The sequence below is a fragment of the Myxocyprinus asiaticus genome, chromosome 49 (genome assembly GCF_019703515.2).
Source record: "Myxocyprinus asiaticus isolate MX2 ecotype Aquarium Trade chromosome 49, UBuf_Myxa_2, whole genome shotgun sequence".
NCBI classification, from domain to species: Eukaryota; Metazoa; Chordata; class Actinopteri; order Cypriniformes; family Catostomidae; genus Myxocyprinus; species Myxocyprinus asiaticus.
The window spans coordinates 14,913,418-14,930,568 of NC_059392.1; the positions used below are offsets into that span (position 1 = coordinate 14,913,418).

Sequence of the window (17,151 nt, forward strand, 5' to 3'; positions counted from 1 at the left end):
TTCAGCGACACCGTCGAGGACTTTGCCCAGCAGTTCTCGATGGTGGCAGTAGATGGATGCTTGCCGGATGATCCCGCACCCCATCTACTCATCGCCAAGGGCGTCCCCCTGCGGTGACTGCACCGGCTCCACCACAGCCCACCCCTTCGGCCCGGCCCCGGCGTGGAGCCCACCACAGGAAGCAGATGCCACCTGTCTAGCGACCGCCCAGAACCCGTAATAGGCTTCAAAGCGCCCTTGAGACGGGCGACCTAGAGACAACGAAACCCGCTGCTCTGGAGCTGGTAAGCAGATCTCTCCATCTTTTTGTTACCTTTTGCATTTAATAGCGCAGCATGCCCAAGTGGCTGCAGTACCCATGAGCTCAGCAAGAGTGGTTTCCTTGTTCCCTGGGTCACGTATCCGGTGTGCACGGCCGTCATCATGACCACTGTCCACCACTCTTTTTGGCAGGTTTGGCGCTCCAGCGGCGGTCTCCCGCCCCTGAGCGCCCAGCTGTGGCACAAACCCGCCCCGATGTGACAGTCTCCACGGGTGACGAGGACAGGCCTCTTCCTCCCCCGTCCAAGGCTGTTCCGGGGGTGGTCACAAGGAGCCAGGTAAGTGCTTCGATGTCCTTAGACTCAGCACGGCCACGACGAGGTGTGGCACCTCGAGCTCCGCTCCGCCGCAAGGCCCCTCCTGCTGGTACATCCGATGACGTTGTCCCTTTGGTCCCCCTTGCGCGGAACTTGGACGCATGGCTGGCGCTTTCCAATCCATCGCGAGGGCTGGTCTGGACCATCCGACTCGGCTACGCAATTCACTTCGCCGGGCGTCTGCCCAGTTTCAGCGGTGTCCGCTTCACCTTGGTGAAGGACGAAAATGCTGCTACCTTGCGCGGAGACCTCTAACCTCCTACGGAAGGGCGCAATAAAACCTGTCCCTCCAGCCGAGATGAAGAAGGGGTTTTTCAGCCCCTACTTCATCGTACCGAAAAAAAGGCGGTGGGTTGCAGCCAATCTTGGACCTGTGAGTACTGAACTAGGCTTTACACAGACTCCCGTTCAAGATGCTGACGCAAAAACGCATTCTGGCGAGCATCCGGCATCAAGATTGGTTCGCGGCGGTAGACCTGAAGGATGCGTATTTCCATGTCTCGATCCTTCCTTGACACAGACCCTTCCTGCGGTTTGCGTCTGAGAGTCAGGCATATCAGTACAAAGTCCTCCCTTTCAGCCTGTCCCTGTGTCTTCATGTCTTTACGAAGGTCACAGAGGCTGCCCTTGCCCCGTTAAGGGAGGTGGGCATTCGCATTCTCAACTGTCTCGACGACTGGCTAATCCTAGCTCATTCTCGAGACATATTTTGCGCACACAGGGACCTGGTGCTCTCACACCTCAGCCAACTAGGGCTTCGGGTCAACTGGGAAAAGAGCAAGCTCCTCCCGGTTTAGAGCATCTCTTTTCTCGGTTTGGAGTTGGACTCAGTCTCCTTGATGGCGCGCCTTACGAACGAGCGCGCCCAGTCAGTGCTGGCCTGTTTGAAGGCGTTCAAACAGAAAACAGTGGTTCCACTGAAACTTTCTCAGAGGCTCCTGGGGCATATGGCATCCTCGGCGGTGGCCACCACACCGGGTTGATGCATATGAGGCCGCTTCAGCACTGGCTTCAGACTCGAGTCCCGAGATGGGCATGGCGCCACGGGACACGTCGTGTGGTCATCACGCCGGTCTGTCACCGTCTTTTCAGCCCTTGGGCCGACCTCTCGCTTCTACGGGCAGGCGTTCCTCTAGAACTGGTCTCCAGGTGCATCGTGGTCACGACAGACGCCTCCAAAACGGGCTGGGACGCTGTTTGCAATAGGCACGCAGCTGCCGGCCTCTGGACGGGTCCGCGACTGCATTGGCATCAACTGCCTCAAGTTGTTGGCAATTCTGCTCGCCCTGCGGAGGTTTCGGCCGTTGATCCAGGGCAAGCACGTGTTAGTTCAGACAGACAGCACGACAACGGTAGCATATGTCAACCGCCAAGGCGGTCTGCGCTCTCACTGTATGTCACAACTTGCCTGACGTCTCCTCCTCTGGAGTCAGCAGCACTTTAAGTCGCTGCAAGCCACTCACATCCCAGGCAACCTCAACACTACAGCGGACGCGCTGTCACGACAGGTTACCTTCAGGGGAGAGTTGAGTCCCACCCTCAGGTGGTCCAGCTGACTTGGAGTTGATTTGACAGGCACAGGTGCACCTGTTCGCCTCCCAAGAATCCTCCCCACTGCCCGCTCTGGTACGCCCTGACCGAGACCCCCTCGCCATAAACACGCTGGCACACAGCTGGCCCCCTGGTATGCGCAAATATGCATTTTCCCCCAGTGAGCCTACTTGCACAGACCCTGTGCAAGGTCAGGGAGGACGAGGAGCAGGTCGTCCTGGTAGCACCCTACTGGCCCACCCAGGCGTGGTTCTCAGACCTCACGCTCCTCGTGACAGCCCCCCCCTGATGAATTCCCCTGAGGAAGGATCTTCTTTCTCAGGGACAGGGCACCATCTGGCACCCGCGCCCAGACCTCTGGAATCTCCTTGTCTGGCCCCTGGACGGGAAGTGGAGGTAGACACGATCACTCAGACTAGGGCCCCCTCTACGAGGCACCTGTATGCCTTTAATTGCCATCTGTTCGCTAAGTGGTGTTCTTCCCGTCGGGAAGACCCACAGAGATGCGCAGTCGGGTCAGTGCTTTACTTCCTGTAGGAGAGGTTGGAAGGGAGGCTGTCTCCTTCCACCTTGAAGGTGTACAATGCCGCCATAGCAGCACACCACGACGCAGTCGACGGTAAGTCCTTAGTGAAGCACGATCTGATCATGAGGTTCCTAAGAGGCGCCAGGAGGCTGAATCCCTGCAGACCACGCCTTGTTCCCTCATCGGACCTCTCTGTAGTTCTTCAGGGTCTACAGAGAGCCCCTTTGAGCCTTTGCAGTCAGCCGAGCTTAAGGCACTCTCCTTGAAGACTGCCCTCCTGACTGCGCTCACTTCCATCAGGAGGGTAGGTGACCTGCAAGCGTTCTCTGTCAGCAAAACGTGCCTGGAGTTTGGTCCGGGTTACTCTCACGTTATCCTGTGACCATGACCGGGCTATGTGCCCAAGGTTCCCACCACCCCTTTTAGGGACCAGGTGGTGAACCTGCAAGTGCTGCCCCAGGAGGAGGCAGACCCAGCCCTGTCATCGCTGTGTCCGGTGCACGCTTTACGCATCTATTTGGATCGCACGCAGAACTTTACAATCTCTGAGCAGCTCTTTGTCTGCTTTGGTGCACAGCGGAAAGGAAGCGCTGTCTCCAAGCAGAGGATCGCCCACTGGCTCATTGACGCCATAACTATGGCATATGTCACACAGGACATGCCGCCCCCGGTAGGGCTACAAGCCCATTCTACCAGGGGTGTAGCGGCTCCTTGGGCCCTGGCCAGGGGTGCCTCTCTAACAGACATTTGCAGAGCAGCGGGCTGGGCAACACCCAACACCTGTGCAAGGTTCTACAACCTCCGGGTGGAACCGGTTTCGTCCCAGGTAGTGGCATGCAACACAAGCAGATAAGCCCGGGATAGCTGGCCGGGTGTATTGCTTGCACATAGCGCTTTCCACCTCCCTTGGAGCTGAAGACATGTGCCATTAATTCCCAGTAGTGTTCACAAACTTTGTTCCCTGGTTGACTTCCTCCGAGCCCTGTGGCAGTCGAGTTTTCGGAGAGATTCGCTGCCGGCCCAGTACACACGCTAACTAAGAGCCCTGTTCTGGGGTAGGTGCTCTGCATGTGGCGGATCCCTGTAAGGCTAACCCCATGCGATTATATATCTTCCGCTAATTCGTTTCCCTGTTGGAAAACTGCGTCTTCCTTGGGCAGAGCCCCTCTGCCCCAGTCTCCATGTTTGTAGTAACTCCTCCACCATTGGGCAGGATCTACCTTGAAGACTCTCCACATGGTTGGAAAGACCATGTGACGTATTTTTCCACTTATATCCCCCCTCTCTTTGGTCTCCGCTGTGTCTTCCCCTTGGGAGGGACACCCCCCGACTAGACCTGGCTGCCCAGTCGGGTAATCCCCCTTCTTTTTTAGGGAGCGGAATAAAAGAAGGGGAAAAGAGGCCATGACTGGGTTAAGCCTGTCTCTATCTTTTGGGTAGTCGACTTGTCCCCAAAAAGGGCCGTTCGACACTCATAACTATGATGGGGGAGGTAACGTGCTGACCTGGTGTGCTGGCTATGAGGCACACAGTAGTCTGCCCACCACACACCGCCAGTTCACGTAACACAGTTCAGCCAATTGTGGCGTTTCATATAGGGACCCCTAGTGTCACTACATCGACACAACGTCGAGTGAGTGACAGATAGGGAACATCATGGTTACTTGTGTAACCTCCGTTCCCTGATGGAGTGAACGAGACTTTGTGTCCCTCCTGCCACAACGCTGAACTACGCGCTGAAATGGCCGGACCTTATATCGGCTCCTCAGCATAAAACCTGAATGAGTGGTTGCATACCAGCTCCTTTTATACCCGTATGTCTGGGGGAGTGGCATGCAAATACCACTCACCAATTTTCATTGGCCTTTTATCAAAGACCAGAGGTGTCTTGGGCTCCCAAGAGTGACCCCTAGTATCACTACATCGACACAACGTCTCGTTCCCTCCATTAGGGAACGGAGGTTACACAAGTAACCATGATGTTTCCGCAACTTACTTTAAGGAGCTATTTCTCCTTGATCTAACCCTTAAATTGGTTTTGTTGGTGTAAACTAATGTAGTCACGTTTATTAAGCAGTAGTGTAGTCTAGGGCATATGCAGGCATATGCCATATGCCCACCTATCTTTCAAAGGATTTTGCGTATGACCAACTAAAATGAGTTATGATACGTATGGCTGCCAGAACAGCGAGGAGGATTTTGACCCATAACTTTTAAATATACTGAGGTGATACCACAACACCGTTGACTGAAAAGTGATTATTATTATTTTTTTTTAATAAGTGTACAGAGATTCTCTCTAAATGAGAATTCGACTCAGCTGAACTACCAATCAGAATGTTTGTTTGTTTTATACGCAATTGGATATTTTCAAACCAATCATATTTTCCATTTCAATAAGGGGTGGGACATTTCTAGCATCAACTAATCTACAGTGAAATGCTGATGCGCCAGCAGCGCTGGTCACCACAATTTGCGCTGTATATTTACTTCACTGCTAAAAGTTAAAATATTAATGCATTTAAATAAAAACATATGCTATGAAACTTTGAGAAAATACTCTGTGCTAGTTTTTATGCTATTCGCAGATGACAAGTTGCCCCGTAGTTGTATCGAATCGTTATTATTTTTCCGTTTTTTTACTGCTGTCAGTTGTGCTTTTTTTCCCTCATGATATCAAATCATCTTAATTTATATTTTTTAATAGGAAAGCTATTTCACTATACACAGAAAAGAAAATCTTCGTACACGAATAAAACAAATTGCCTAATCATAAATTCATATGTACTGTATATCGTAATATAAGATAACGTGTTAACATGAACAATACTACACTCATTAGTCATTACCTATACAATGCTTAACAGTTTATGTATAACTTAATGTATGTATTCATTTATTAATTAAGGTACAACCTGAACTCCAAAAAAGTTGGGACAGTATGAAAAATGCTAATAAAACAAAATGGAGTGATTTGTAAATTATATTCACCCTTTGCTATATTGAAAGCACCACAACTAAACATTATATTATGTTTTACCTTGTGAATTTCATTGTTTTGTTTTTTGTTTTTAAAAAAAAAAAAAAAAAATGATGTACAGTAATTTCAAATCAGATGATTGCAACACACTCCAAAAAAGTTGGGACAGTCGAGTGTTTGCTACTGTGAAACATCACCATTTCTTCTAATAACACTTATTAAGCATTTAGGCACTGAAAACACAAGTTTGTTAAGTTAAGAAAGTGGAATTTTCCCCCATTTATCCATTCTTCAGCTGCACAATTGTACGGGGTCTTTGTTGTCGTATTGTGTGCTTCATAATGCACCATACATTTTAAATTGGAGACAGGTCAGAACTGCAGGCAGGCCAATCTAGCACCCACACTCTCTGCTTATTTAGGAAGTATGTTGTTTGAAGTTGTCCTGCTGAAAATTCCGGGATCCCTGGAAAAGACGGTGCTGTATGGCAGTATATGCTGCTCCAAAATTTGTACATATCTGTCTGCATTAATGGTGCCCTCACAGATGTGCGAGTTACCCAAGCTATGGGCACTGACACACCTCTGGCCCATACAGACACAGGCTTTTGGACCTGACGCTAATAATAGCTTGGAAAAGGTTCCTCTTTGACACAGAGAATACAACATCTGTATTTTTCAAAAACTATTTGAAATGTGGACTCATCGGACCAAAAAACACGGTTCCACTGTTCTACTTTCCATCTAAGATGAGATCGAGCCAGGAGAAGTCAGCAGCACTTCTGGACAGTGTTGATGTAGGGCTTCTGCTTTGCATAGTAAAGTCTTAACTTGCATCTGTGAATGCAGCGGCGAGTGGTTTTAACTAACAAAGGTTTACTAAAGTAATCCCAAACCTATGTTCATGATATCCATTACAGATGAATGATGTTTTTTAAGACAGTGACATCTAAGGGATTAGAGATAACGTGCATTCAGAAGTGGTTTTCGTCTTGCTCTTTACGCACCGAGATTTGACCAGATTCCTTGAATCTTTTAACTATTTTTGGCACTGTAGAATGTGAAATGCCCAAAATCCTTTCAATTTGTCTTTGGGGAACATTGTTCTCAGAGTGCTGGATTCTTTTCTGAAGCATCTTTTGGCAAATTGACAAGTCTTGAATGATCCTTGCACTTGAAGGACTGGCTGATTTGGAGGCTCTTTATATTCTATGACACGATTGCCTCACCTGTTTAACATCGTCTTGTTATTTTAACTCATCAATTATTATTAGTCTTAAATTGCCCCTGTCTCAACTTTTTTGGAGTGTGTTGCAATCATCTGATTTGAAATTACTGTATGTAACAATAAAAAAAAACAAAAAAAAACAAAAACAATGAAATTCACAATGTAAAACATAATATAATGTGTAGTTGTGGTGCTTTTAATATAGCAAAGGGTGGGGGGGGGGGGTTCCTCGATAAATGCCCACCTCTTTGGTCACTACTACACCACTGTTATTAAGTGATGTTAAATAATATGATTGACTTGATTCAAACCAGTTTATTTAGATGTTACAACATGAAGAACATTTTGAGGTTCACATTTTTTTCAGTGTATGTGTAAATAAAATAACAAAATAATGTAAAAGGATAATTAACTGCAGTTAGCCAATTAGCATGTTAATGGAAGCATTAGCAAGCATATATGTGTGTGTGTGTGTGTGTGTGCGTGTGTGGGTGGGTGGGTGTCCATCTTCATGCTCTGGATACATCAGAGGGATCTTCAGATCTTAATAAAGGACAGAATACATAATTACAGATAGAAATATAACAACATTTTTACTTAAGTTTACATGCCAAAACATGTACACACACTTGTATAGGTTCAGTGTTTGTGTTCAACAGTAACTAGGATTTCATCTCATCAAATTTTAGTGCTAAAAAGAAATCTCTTGAAATCACACAGATATTTTTCTAAATTAAATGCGGTCAACAGCACCATCATATGTAACGTCATCATGTCCTGTTTGTGGTTCATTCATTTAATGCCTCTAAAATAACACTCTCTAAAATTCATTGAGAATTTCATATTTTCATTACCTCAGTGTTTCCACTCCAGTTTCTTTTCAAACAAAATAATTTTCTGTATTGCCTGAAGAAAAGTATCAAAAGATTATTTGCTGTGTCAATGACCTTTTTACATTATAAGTTCACAAAATAAAAAATAAAATGTTTAAAACATGGAAAGTGTGAATGAAGCTGGTCATTTATCCTAACCCATATTTAATAATATTGTAGTATTTTACTCTCTGCTTCTGGCATGGGCACTTTTACCCTTTTCAGTTAAACATACAAATCACCGCAACTATAAACACCTTGACTAATGTGGGTGCAAAAATACACAATCAGATGTACTTACAAGTTTTGTCAGATATTAACTCTCCATTAGAACACGACACGTAGAGATGTTCAGATCTCCTCCAATCTCCAATATTCCATCCAGACTTGCAATAAAGTCCATACTTTTCACCATGTTTTATATAGACCTTTTCTTGGGGGAGTTGTACATTGTACTTCTTAATATTGTCAGATGTAATTTCACAGGGCTCTATGACAGACAAAATCAATCTGATTAGACACAAATTGCAAAATAGTTCTTGATGAGAGAGAGATTCAAGAGAATAATTTAGAAATAGACGACTCACCCAGACACTTTGGAGGGGTCTCCCATCTCCCATTCTGACACTTACAATATTGCTGTTGTTTATCTAGCACATAGTCTCTTTTGCAAGTATAATAAACCTCTGTAATTACTTCACCATTCATTCTAACTACAGTATAGTCTCCATGTTCAAGATGAGGTGGTGGTGGACAGATTTCACCTAAACAAATAATATTAACAGATACATTTATGTCGATTTTGAGCAGTTTCACAATTTCCACAGAAAATATTTGTTCACTTTGAAATCATCAACATTTTTTGCTGAACATTGTTTATTATTTTAAATCTGATTGATGAGCATCATATGTATATATAAAGTATATACTGTATATACCAATTAAATGTTTGTACATAACCTCTCATTTTATGAATACTATTTTCCACATATCATAATAAAAGTAAAGCTATCAAAACTGTGAAAGTATGTGCATTATGTTGTGACCAAAAAATAACGACTACAAATAAATAAAAAAATAACATACAAAAACTTTCTTAGATTTCATCTTCTTCAATTGGCAACATTTTGTCAACATTTTCTTTTGTCAGATAATGTTGATTACATCACTGCACACTTTTCTTTCAACCACCTTCATGAGGTTCATCCTGTGATGCTTTGAAAACAGTATTAAAGGAGTTCCCATGTTTACTGTGCACTTGTTTTCTACTCTTTCTTCACTTTCTGCTCCAAAAAAAATAATAATATTTTTTTAGAGATAATGAAAAATGTGTTAATGTTGTCAAATGTGTTCATGTTTATTTTGGGGATTGTTTTCATAGTTATTCAATATTTCAAAAGTACACTAATGATCAGATTTGTTATTTTTGTATTATTGCTATGTTCAGGCATTACAATGGTGTAGTTAATAAACACAAATATTAATCACTTATGAAACTAATGTGTAAGTTGAAATCTCCCTCTCTCTGTTCCGCTCCCACATATTCACTCAATCAATAGCAGTGTTGTGTAAGTTACTTTCAAAATAGTAATCCACTACTGATTACTTCTGTAAAAATTGTCATCTGACTATTTTACTGATTATTTTGTTGGGATGTTATTAGATTACTAATTACTTTACTTTGAAGTTACTTTCTAAAACCAATTAAATCTGCGAAAAACCCCAAATGTGACACTAATAGCTCTTTTAGTTCTTTAATATTGACTGAATTTTTTTTTACAGCAATATGACAAAGACAGCAACTTGGCTAAAGAGATCCAATGCATTTCTAAATATGCAACTTAACTTTCTTATCTTAAATATGGTGTAGTAGTATCTTCAGGGGTGTGTGTGTGTGTGTGTCCGCTATCTTCAAACTTCTTAGCTGTGTGGCATGTATGTGTACAGTATGCTTGTTTACCTGTGTTTGTGTTGGTGTGAAAGACAGAAAAATTATACTAATGAACTGAAAACATTTGTAAACAGCTTTGATAGTGAATCCATTGTGTATTTGAATGCTTGTTGTTTCTTTTCAGTGTGAATATATAGGTTTGCTTGTGTGTTGCATCATGCATGTGTATGTGTATGTGTGCATGTACAGTATGTCTGTGTTTACACAACTTTACAGCGAGTGGCTTATTTCTACCTCCCTGCTTGTGCTCGGACAAATTGAGTATCCTTTATCACTTGCGCACTATTGCATTTTGTCTGTGTTTAATTGTATACAGTACAGAAAGAACATGAAGAGCTGTTTTTCAAGACACCGTTCCGCAAATGTTTCCACCTTGTGAGCGATATATCCCTCTGTCACACGGAACGTACGCTGTTTTCCATATACACCCAAAGCCGATGCCCTTTCCTCCTGCGGCAGCTGCAGCAGGACACACGAGGGAGGCGCGCGAGGATGGGGTAGAGCGCGGATATTTGAGGAGGATTTGTTGCCAGACCAGCCTTGCATGTCTCTCTCCTCCAGCCAGGGCTGGGAGCTGACACAGAGCTCGCTGAGATTGATTGTGAGCGCATGAAATCTTGAAACGCTTTATTTTCATTTTCAGTTTCAATTTGAATAAACAACTACACTCCGCTGTGTCCATAGTAACACAGCTCACTCATCTGTCGTCGCCTCCATACAGGTCTTCTGTGCCATTGTGGTTTGTAAATCACATGCTCATTAGCTGCACAGCAACACATATAAAAGTACTAACGTAGGACTGCAATACATTTTAAAATGCATTCTACTAAATTAATATTATTGTCTTAGCAATAAATGTGTAATTCAAGTAACGTAATTTTATTCATGTCTGTAACTGTGATCAGATTATTTAATTTAAAATTTGTAACACGTTACACCCAACACTGATCAGTAGTCCCTCTCATTCATGCACAATGCACACACTTATATGAGGGTGATACAGACCTCTCAACATTTCAAGTGAACTGTTGAATATCATGAAAAGCAGCAAGAAGAATGTTGTGGCACAAAGAACACTTAAAGCATATGTACTGTATATATTATGTTTTTAAATGGTAAGAAAACATCATGACATTCTCTAAAATGTTGGGGTTGAATCATCATGGGTCCAACCAGTTTTTGTCCAGTGGGTAAGCAAATGTGATTGTATAGATTTTAAGGGGACTCACTTGTGCAGACAAACGCTCCAAGCCATTCTTTATCTTCACACGTCCAAGTACCTTCTGGGATTTTATCATATGGACTTTTGCACTTGTATGACAAATTTTCAAAGTTGTTGTACACATTTTTCTCATTTAACAGTGTCACAAACGTCATGTACTTTGTTGGTTTGGAACACTGAGATTTTTCTAAAGGAACAATATAGAATTGGTTCATTGTAAGTTCAGTGAAAGTTAACAGTTCCCTATCTGTCAGTCACTCGACGTTGTGTCGATGTAGTGACACTAGAGGTCACTCTTGGGAGCCCGAGACACCTCTGGTCTTTGATAAAAGGCATGGTATTATTTGCATGCCACTCCCCCGGACATACGGGTATAAAAGGAGCTGGTATGCAACCACTCATTCAGATTTGCTCTTCGGAGCTGAACGGTCATGCTCACTGAGCTGAATTCCCACGACTGTTCATTCACCTCTGCTGGATCTGACAGAGCATTTCAGTGGCTTCTCCCTCCTCTGCACTGGTGCACTGCAGAGAATGCACCTGGGCGCTTCGGCAGAACTAAAAGTGTATTTTTCTCTAAAAGCGTATATATCTCTAAAAGAGCAGCACACACGGAACATCTTTTTAAAGACATGTCTTTTTAAAGATGCCTTTCCTTTGTGTGTTATTCCTGGTTGCGCTCGTTATCTCTCGCCTTCTGATGGTCACGATCACTGTCTTTCACTCACGCGGAGACAGCATTCGTGGATGGGTCATGTACTCATTGCGAGAACATGTCCATGGCAACGATGCGGTTGCGGCTTACCTTCGTAAGAAAGCAAGCCACCCCAGAGGCTCCCCACCTCGGTCCTTCTACCCACGGGTATGAGGCCAGCGCGGCTAACACTGGGGGCGATTTGGGGGCCCCAATGGGACCACCTCCGCCGGGTATCCCCCCGCGGATCTCCCAATCCCCAGCACGCTCGTCTGCCCCAATCGGGCTTCCGGATGAGTCCGCCGGCTCGTCTCACGGTGAGTTCAACCTCTTGTTCGGAGCCCGCAAAGGTAATGAGCTCTCGAGCGCAGCATCGGAGAGCGGGCTCGTCCAGTTGGATGCAGAAGCCTCAGCTGGGGTCCTCCCTTCGGGTGCAGTCACACAGTCACAGGCTGACGCGGAGATAACGACATGCTTTCCCGGGCAGCCACGAGCGTCGGGCTAGAGTGGAACCCTCCGCTCTCCCCTGAAACCTCGCGGCTCGATGATTGATTCCTGGGCTCGCGGCGCCGCTCAAAGCCACGCCCTGCCCCCGTTCCTTTCTTCCCGGAAGTGCATGAAGAGTTGACAAGGTCGTGGGAGGCACCTTTTTACTGCCCGGTCCCGATCTTTCAGCCTCCCCGTCCTCACTACCCTTGATGGTGGGGCAGCCAAGGGCTTCTCGGCAATCTCCCCAGTGGATAAAGGTGCTCGCAGTGCACCTATGCCCACAGAGCACCGTCATCTGGCGTGGGCACCCAAAGCTCCCGTCCAAGGCCTGTAGGTTTACGTTTTCTCTGACGGCCAAGGCCTACGGTGCCGCTGGAGAAGCCGCCTCTGCTCTGCACGCCATGGCTCTCCTGCAAGTCCGCCAAGGTGCTAAAGGAACTGCACGAGGGTAGTTCCGCCCCGGGGTTGATGCAGGAGCTGCGCTCGGTGACCGACCTCGCTCTCTGGGCGACGAAGGTCATGGCGTGGTCTCTCGGGTGGGCGATGTCCACCTTGGTGGTCCAGGAGTGCCACCTTTGGCTCAACCTGGTCGAGATGGGTGAGGCCGACAAGGCACGGTTCCTTGCTGCCCCCATTTCCCAAGTTGGCCAGTCCGGTGACACCAAGGACTTTGCCCAGCAGTTACCAACGGAGGTTATCTGGCACATCCTGCCCCGGCGCGGTTTAAGATCCCGCACCCCATCTGCTCGTTGCCAAGGGCGTCCCCCTGCAGTGACTGCACCGGCTCCGCCGCAGCCCGCCCCCTGCGCCCGGCCCCGGCGTGGAGCCCACTGCAGGAAGCAGATCCCACCCTATGGCATCCTCAGCGGTGGCCACCCCGCTCGGGTTGATGCATATGAGTCCGCTTCAGCATTGGCTTCACACTCGAGTCCCGAGATGGGCATGGCACCACGGGACACATCGCGTGGTCATCATGCCGGTCTGTCCCCCAGTTAGCCTACTTGCACTGACTCTGTGCAAGGTCAGGGAGGACAAGGAGCAGGTCATCCTGGTAGCACCCTACTTGCCCACCCAGATGTGGTTCTCGGACCTCACGCTCCTCGCATCAGCCCCTCCCTGGCGAATTCCCCTGAGGAAGGACCTTCTTTCTCAGGGACGAGGCACCATCGGGCACCCGCGACCAGACCTCTGGAATCTCCATGTCTGGCTCCTGGACGGGACGCGGAAGACCTAAACTGTCTACCACCCATGGTGGTAGACACGATCACTCAGGCTAAGTCCCCCTGTACGAGGCACCTGTATGCCTTTAAATGGAGTCTGTCTGCTAAGTGGTGTTCTTCCCGACGGGAAGACCCCCAGAGATGCGCAGTCAGACCGGTGCTTTCCTTCCTGCAGGAGAGGTTGGAAGGGCGGCTGTCCCCATCCACCTTGAAGGTGAACGTTGCTGCTATAGCAGCACACCACGACACAGTGGACGGTAAGCCCTTAGGAAAGCACGACCTGATCATCAGGTTCCTAAGAGGCACCAGGAGGCTGAACCCCTCCATACTGTGCCTCATTCCCTCATGGGACCTCTCTGTAGTTCTTCAGGGTCTTTCAGAGATCCCCCTTTGAGCCTTTGCAGTCAGCTGAGCTTAAGGCACTCTCCTTGAAGACTGCTCTCCTGACTGCGCTCACTTCCATCAAGAGGGTAGAAGATCTGCAAGTGTTCTCTGTCAGCGAAATGTGCCTGGAGTTCGGTCCGGGCTACTCTCACGTGATCTTGAGACCCCGACCGGGCTATGTGCCCAAGGTTCCCACGACCCCTTTTAGGGACCAGGTGGTGAACCTGTGAGTGCTGCCCCAGGAGGAGGCAGACCCAGCCCTGTCGTTGCTGTGTCCGGTGCACGCTTTATGCATCTATTTGGATCGCACACAGAGCTTTAGAATCTCTGAGCAGCTCTTTGTCTTCTTTGGTGCACAGCGGAAAGGAAGCGCTGTCTCCAAGCAGAGGATCGCCCACTGGCTCATTGACGCCATAGCTATGGCATATCATGCCCAGGTCGTGCCGCCCCCGGTAGGGCTACGAGTCCATTCTACCAGGGGTGTAGCGGCCTCCTGGGCCCTGGCCAGGGATGCCTCTCTAACAGATATTTGCAGAGCAGCGGGCTGGGCAACACCCAACACCTTGCAAGGTTCTACAACCTCTGGGTGGAACTGATTTCGTTCCGGGTAGTGGCACGCAATACAAGCAGATAAGCCCGGAATAGCCGCCCGGGTGTATCGCTTGCACATAATGCTTTTCACCTCCTCTGAGCTGAAGACGTGCGCCATTAATTCCCAGTAGTGTTCAGAAAATATGTTCCCTGGTTGACTTCCTCCGAGCCCTGTGGCAGTCGAGTTTTCGGAGAGACTCGTTGCCGGCCCAGTACACGTGCTAACTAAGAGCCCTGTTCTGGGGTAGGTGCACCGCATGTGGTGGTTCCCTGTAAGATAACCCCATACAATGTATATCTTCCGCTGATTCGTTTCCCTGTTGGCAAACTGCGTCTTCCTTGGGCAGAGCTCCCTCTGCCACTGTCTCCATGTTTATAGTAAATCCTCCACCGTTGGGTAGGATCTACCATGAGACTTCTCTAGATGATTGGCAAGACCATGTGACATATTTTTCATTTAATTATCCCCCCCTTTCTGGGCGAGGTGTGGTCTCCACGGTGTCCTCCCCTTGGGAGGGACACCCCCTGAATAGACCTGGTCAGTCCAGTCAGATAACCCCCCTTTTTTTAGGGAGTGAAAAAAAGAAGGGGAAAAGAGGCCACGACTGGGCTAGTCTGTCTCTATCTTTTGGGTAGTTGACTTGTCCCCAAAGGGCCATTCGACACTCATAACTATGTTGGGGGAGGTTACGTGCCAGCCTGGTGCCCTGGCTACGAGGCACACAGTTATATGCCCATCACACACCGCCAGTTCACGTAACACAGTTCAGATTGTTGCAGCGTTTTGTATAGGGACCCCTAGTGTCACTACATCGACACAACGTCGCGTGAGTGACAGATAGGGAACGTCATGGTTACTTGCGTAACCTCCGTTCCCTGATGGAGGTAATGAGACATTGTGTCCCTCCTGCCACAACGCTGAACTACCCGCTGAAATGGCCGGACCTTGTCTCGGCTCCTCAGCATAAAACCTGAATGAGTGGTTGCATACCAGCTCCTTTTATACCCGTATGTCTGGGGGAGTGACATGCAAATACCACTTGTCAATTTTCATTGGCCTTTTATCAAAGACCAGAGGTGTCTCGGGCTCCCAAGGGTGACCCCTAGTGTCACTAAATCTACACAACGTCTTACACAAGTAACCATGATGTTTTTTTTTTTTTTCAGATATAATTTATAAAAAATCTATTGACTGTACAGTATGTATGACATGCCCAACATTTCCTTAAAAAAGAAAGAAAGAAAGAAAAAGAAAGAAAGACAGTCCTTTTCAATTTTACTTACTAATACATTTCGGGTAAATCCAGGTTTGTACGTCACATTTAGCAGTTGTCTCCCTTGACTCAAACCCCTCAAAACACTCAAAGCGTACTGTATCTCCATGTGAATATTTTCTCTTGTCTTGGTTTTTATCTACCAGAAATGAATTATTTACTGTCTGAAGAGGTTTTAAACAGAAAGCTGCCAGTAAAAGGAAACAAAAACAAGAAGAGAGAAATCAGAGAGGAGAGTCTTTTATGCAAAAATATGCAAAATTGTTATTAAATGTGTAACAATAACATTTAATAATTAAGTAATATAATAATGTCATTTTGTAGAGCCAAATAATGTTCCCTTTCGATTTCGGTCACTTACATCGCGTCATTGACACTTATGGGAAAAACTCCTTTTCTCCAATTTCTGAACTCCTATTGGATCACGGCAATTCAGATGCAACTGAAGTGAGCCAATGGCATTCGTGTCCGCTCAGCCAATATAAGCGGGTGGCATAACGCCATCAGTCAGAATTTATCTCCTTCACTCCTGGATTTCACCGCTGAATCGCACTAATCTGCAGTGGATGGCACTTCCCTTCCTGAAGATGACCGCTCCCCTGCTGTGCTCTGGTGAGCTAAAAGAGTTGATTTTTTCCATGCTTGCGCTGGCTGGACCGTCTTTTTCAAGATGCCATTGCGTAAGTGCTGATGTGGGAAACCTGTTCCCATGTCTGACGGCCACAAGAGCTGTGTGTTCTGTCTGGGCCATGCCCACGCAGAAGCAGCACTGGTCGAGGCTGAATGCCCACACTGCGAGGCAATGTGCCTCAAAATGCTCCGCGCTTGGATAGCGCTATTTAAGCGCAATGACCCGATCGCTCTCGCTCCGTTGCCTCCCCCGTCCCTCGAGGACCTGGGGAACGACGATGCTCAATGCGAGGATATGGAGCAAACGGATTGTGAGGCTGTACTGCCGGCTCAGGTCCCGCATGCACCCACACCCCCACACTCTTCTTCCCCCATCCTGTTCACTAAAAGTGTTCACCCGCCGACAGCGCTTCCGCCCTCGTGCAGTTTGGCAGCAGTGAACATGGAGAAGAGGACAATGATGACGCCGTATCTCTCACGGCTTCAGACACTGTCGGCTCGTCCGTGTCATTAGAGGATGCTGCTTCTCCTCCCTAAAAGGCGGATGAGGAGCTTGTCCGCATTCTCACTAAGGCTATAGATGAGTTGGAACTTGAATGGTCACCTCCGTTAGAGCCAACTCGTTCTCACCTGGACGAGTGGTTTTTGGTGGGTCGCCAAACTAAGACCACCCCGCATAGACCTGGCCCATTTTTCCCCGAGGTCCATGCTGAACTCTCCAAAGCATGGAGTTCACCATACTCTGCGAGGCTGCTCCTCTCCAATACAGCAGCTTTTACATCTGTTGACCACGGAGACCAAATTTGATATGGCTCGGTTCCCCCATTGAACAGGCGGTAGCAACCCACTTATGTCCCTTGACTCAAGCTTGCTTGAGATCCCACCCACTGCTCCCATCTAAG

The 17,151-nt window shown here is 47.2% G+C and overlaps 1 protein-coding gene across 6 annotated transcripts in view; it reads right to left on the reverse strand.

Annotated features, from left to right (window-relative positions):
• Positions 1-17,151, reverse strand: part of LOC127438253 (complement factor H-like) — a 137,643-nt gene that overhangs the window by 108,772 nt on the left and 11,720 nt on the right. Inside the window, exons 13-18 of one of the 6 annotated variants that reach the window (XM_051693703.1) lie at positions 15,630-15,806; positions 10,975-11,154; positions 8,382-8,558; positions 8,096-8,284; positions 7,777-7,828; positions 7,223-7,465 (exon numbers count right to left, since the gene is read on the reverse strand). In XM_051693703.1, the coding sequence (XP_051549663.1) occupies positions 7,803-7,828; positions 8,096-8,284; positions 8,382-8,558; positions 10,975-11,154; positions 15,630-15,806 (749 nt within the window). In that variant the 3' untranslated portion in view covers positions 7,223-7,465; positions 7,777-7,802. Of the gene's footprint in view, positions 1-7,222; positions 7,466-7,776; positions 7,829-8,095; positions 8,285-8,381; positions 8,559-10,974; positions 11,155-15,629; positions 15,807-17,151 lie in introns of those variants that run through there. The other 5 variants (XM_051693704.1, XM_051693708.1, XM_051693705.1 and 2 more) reach the window with 5 other exon arrangements.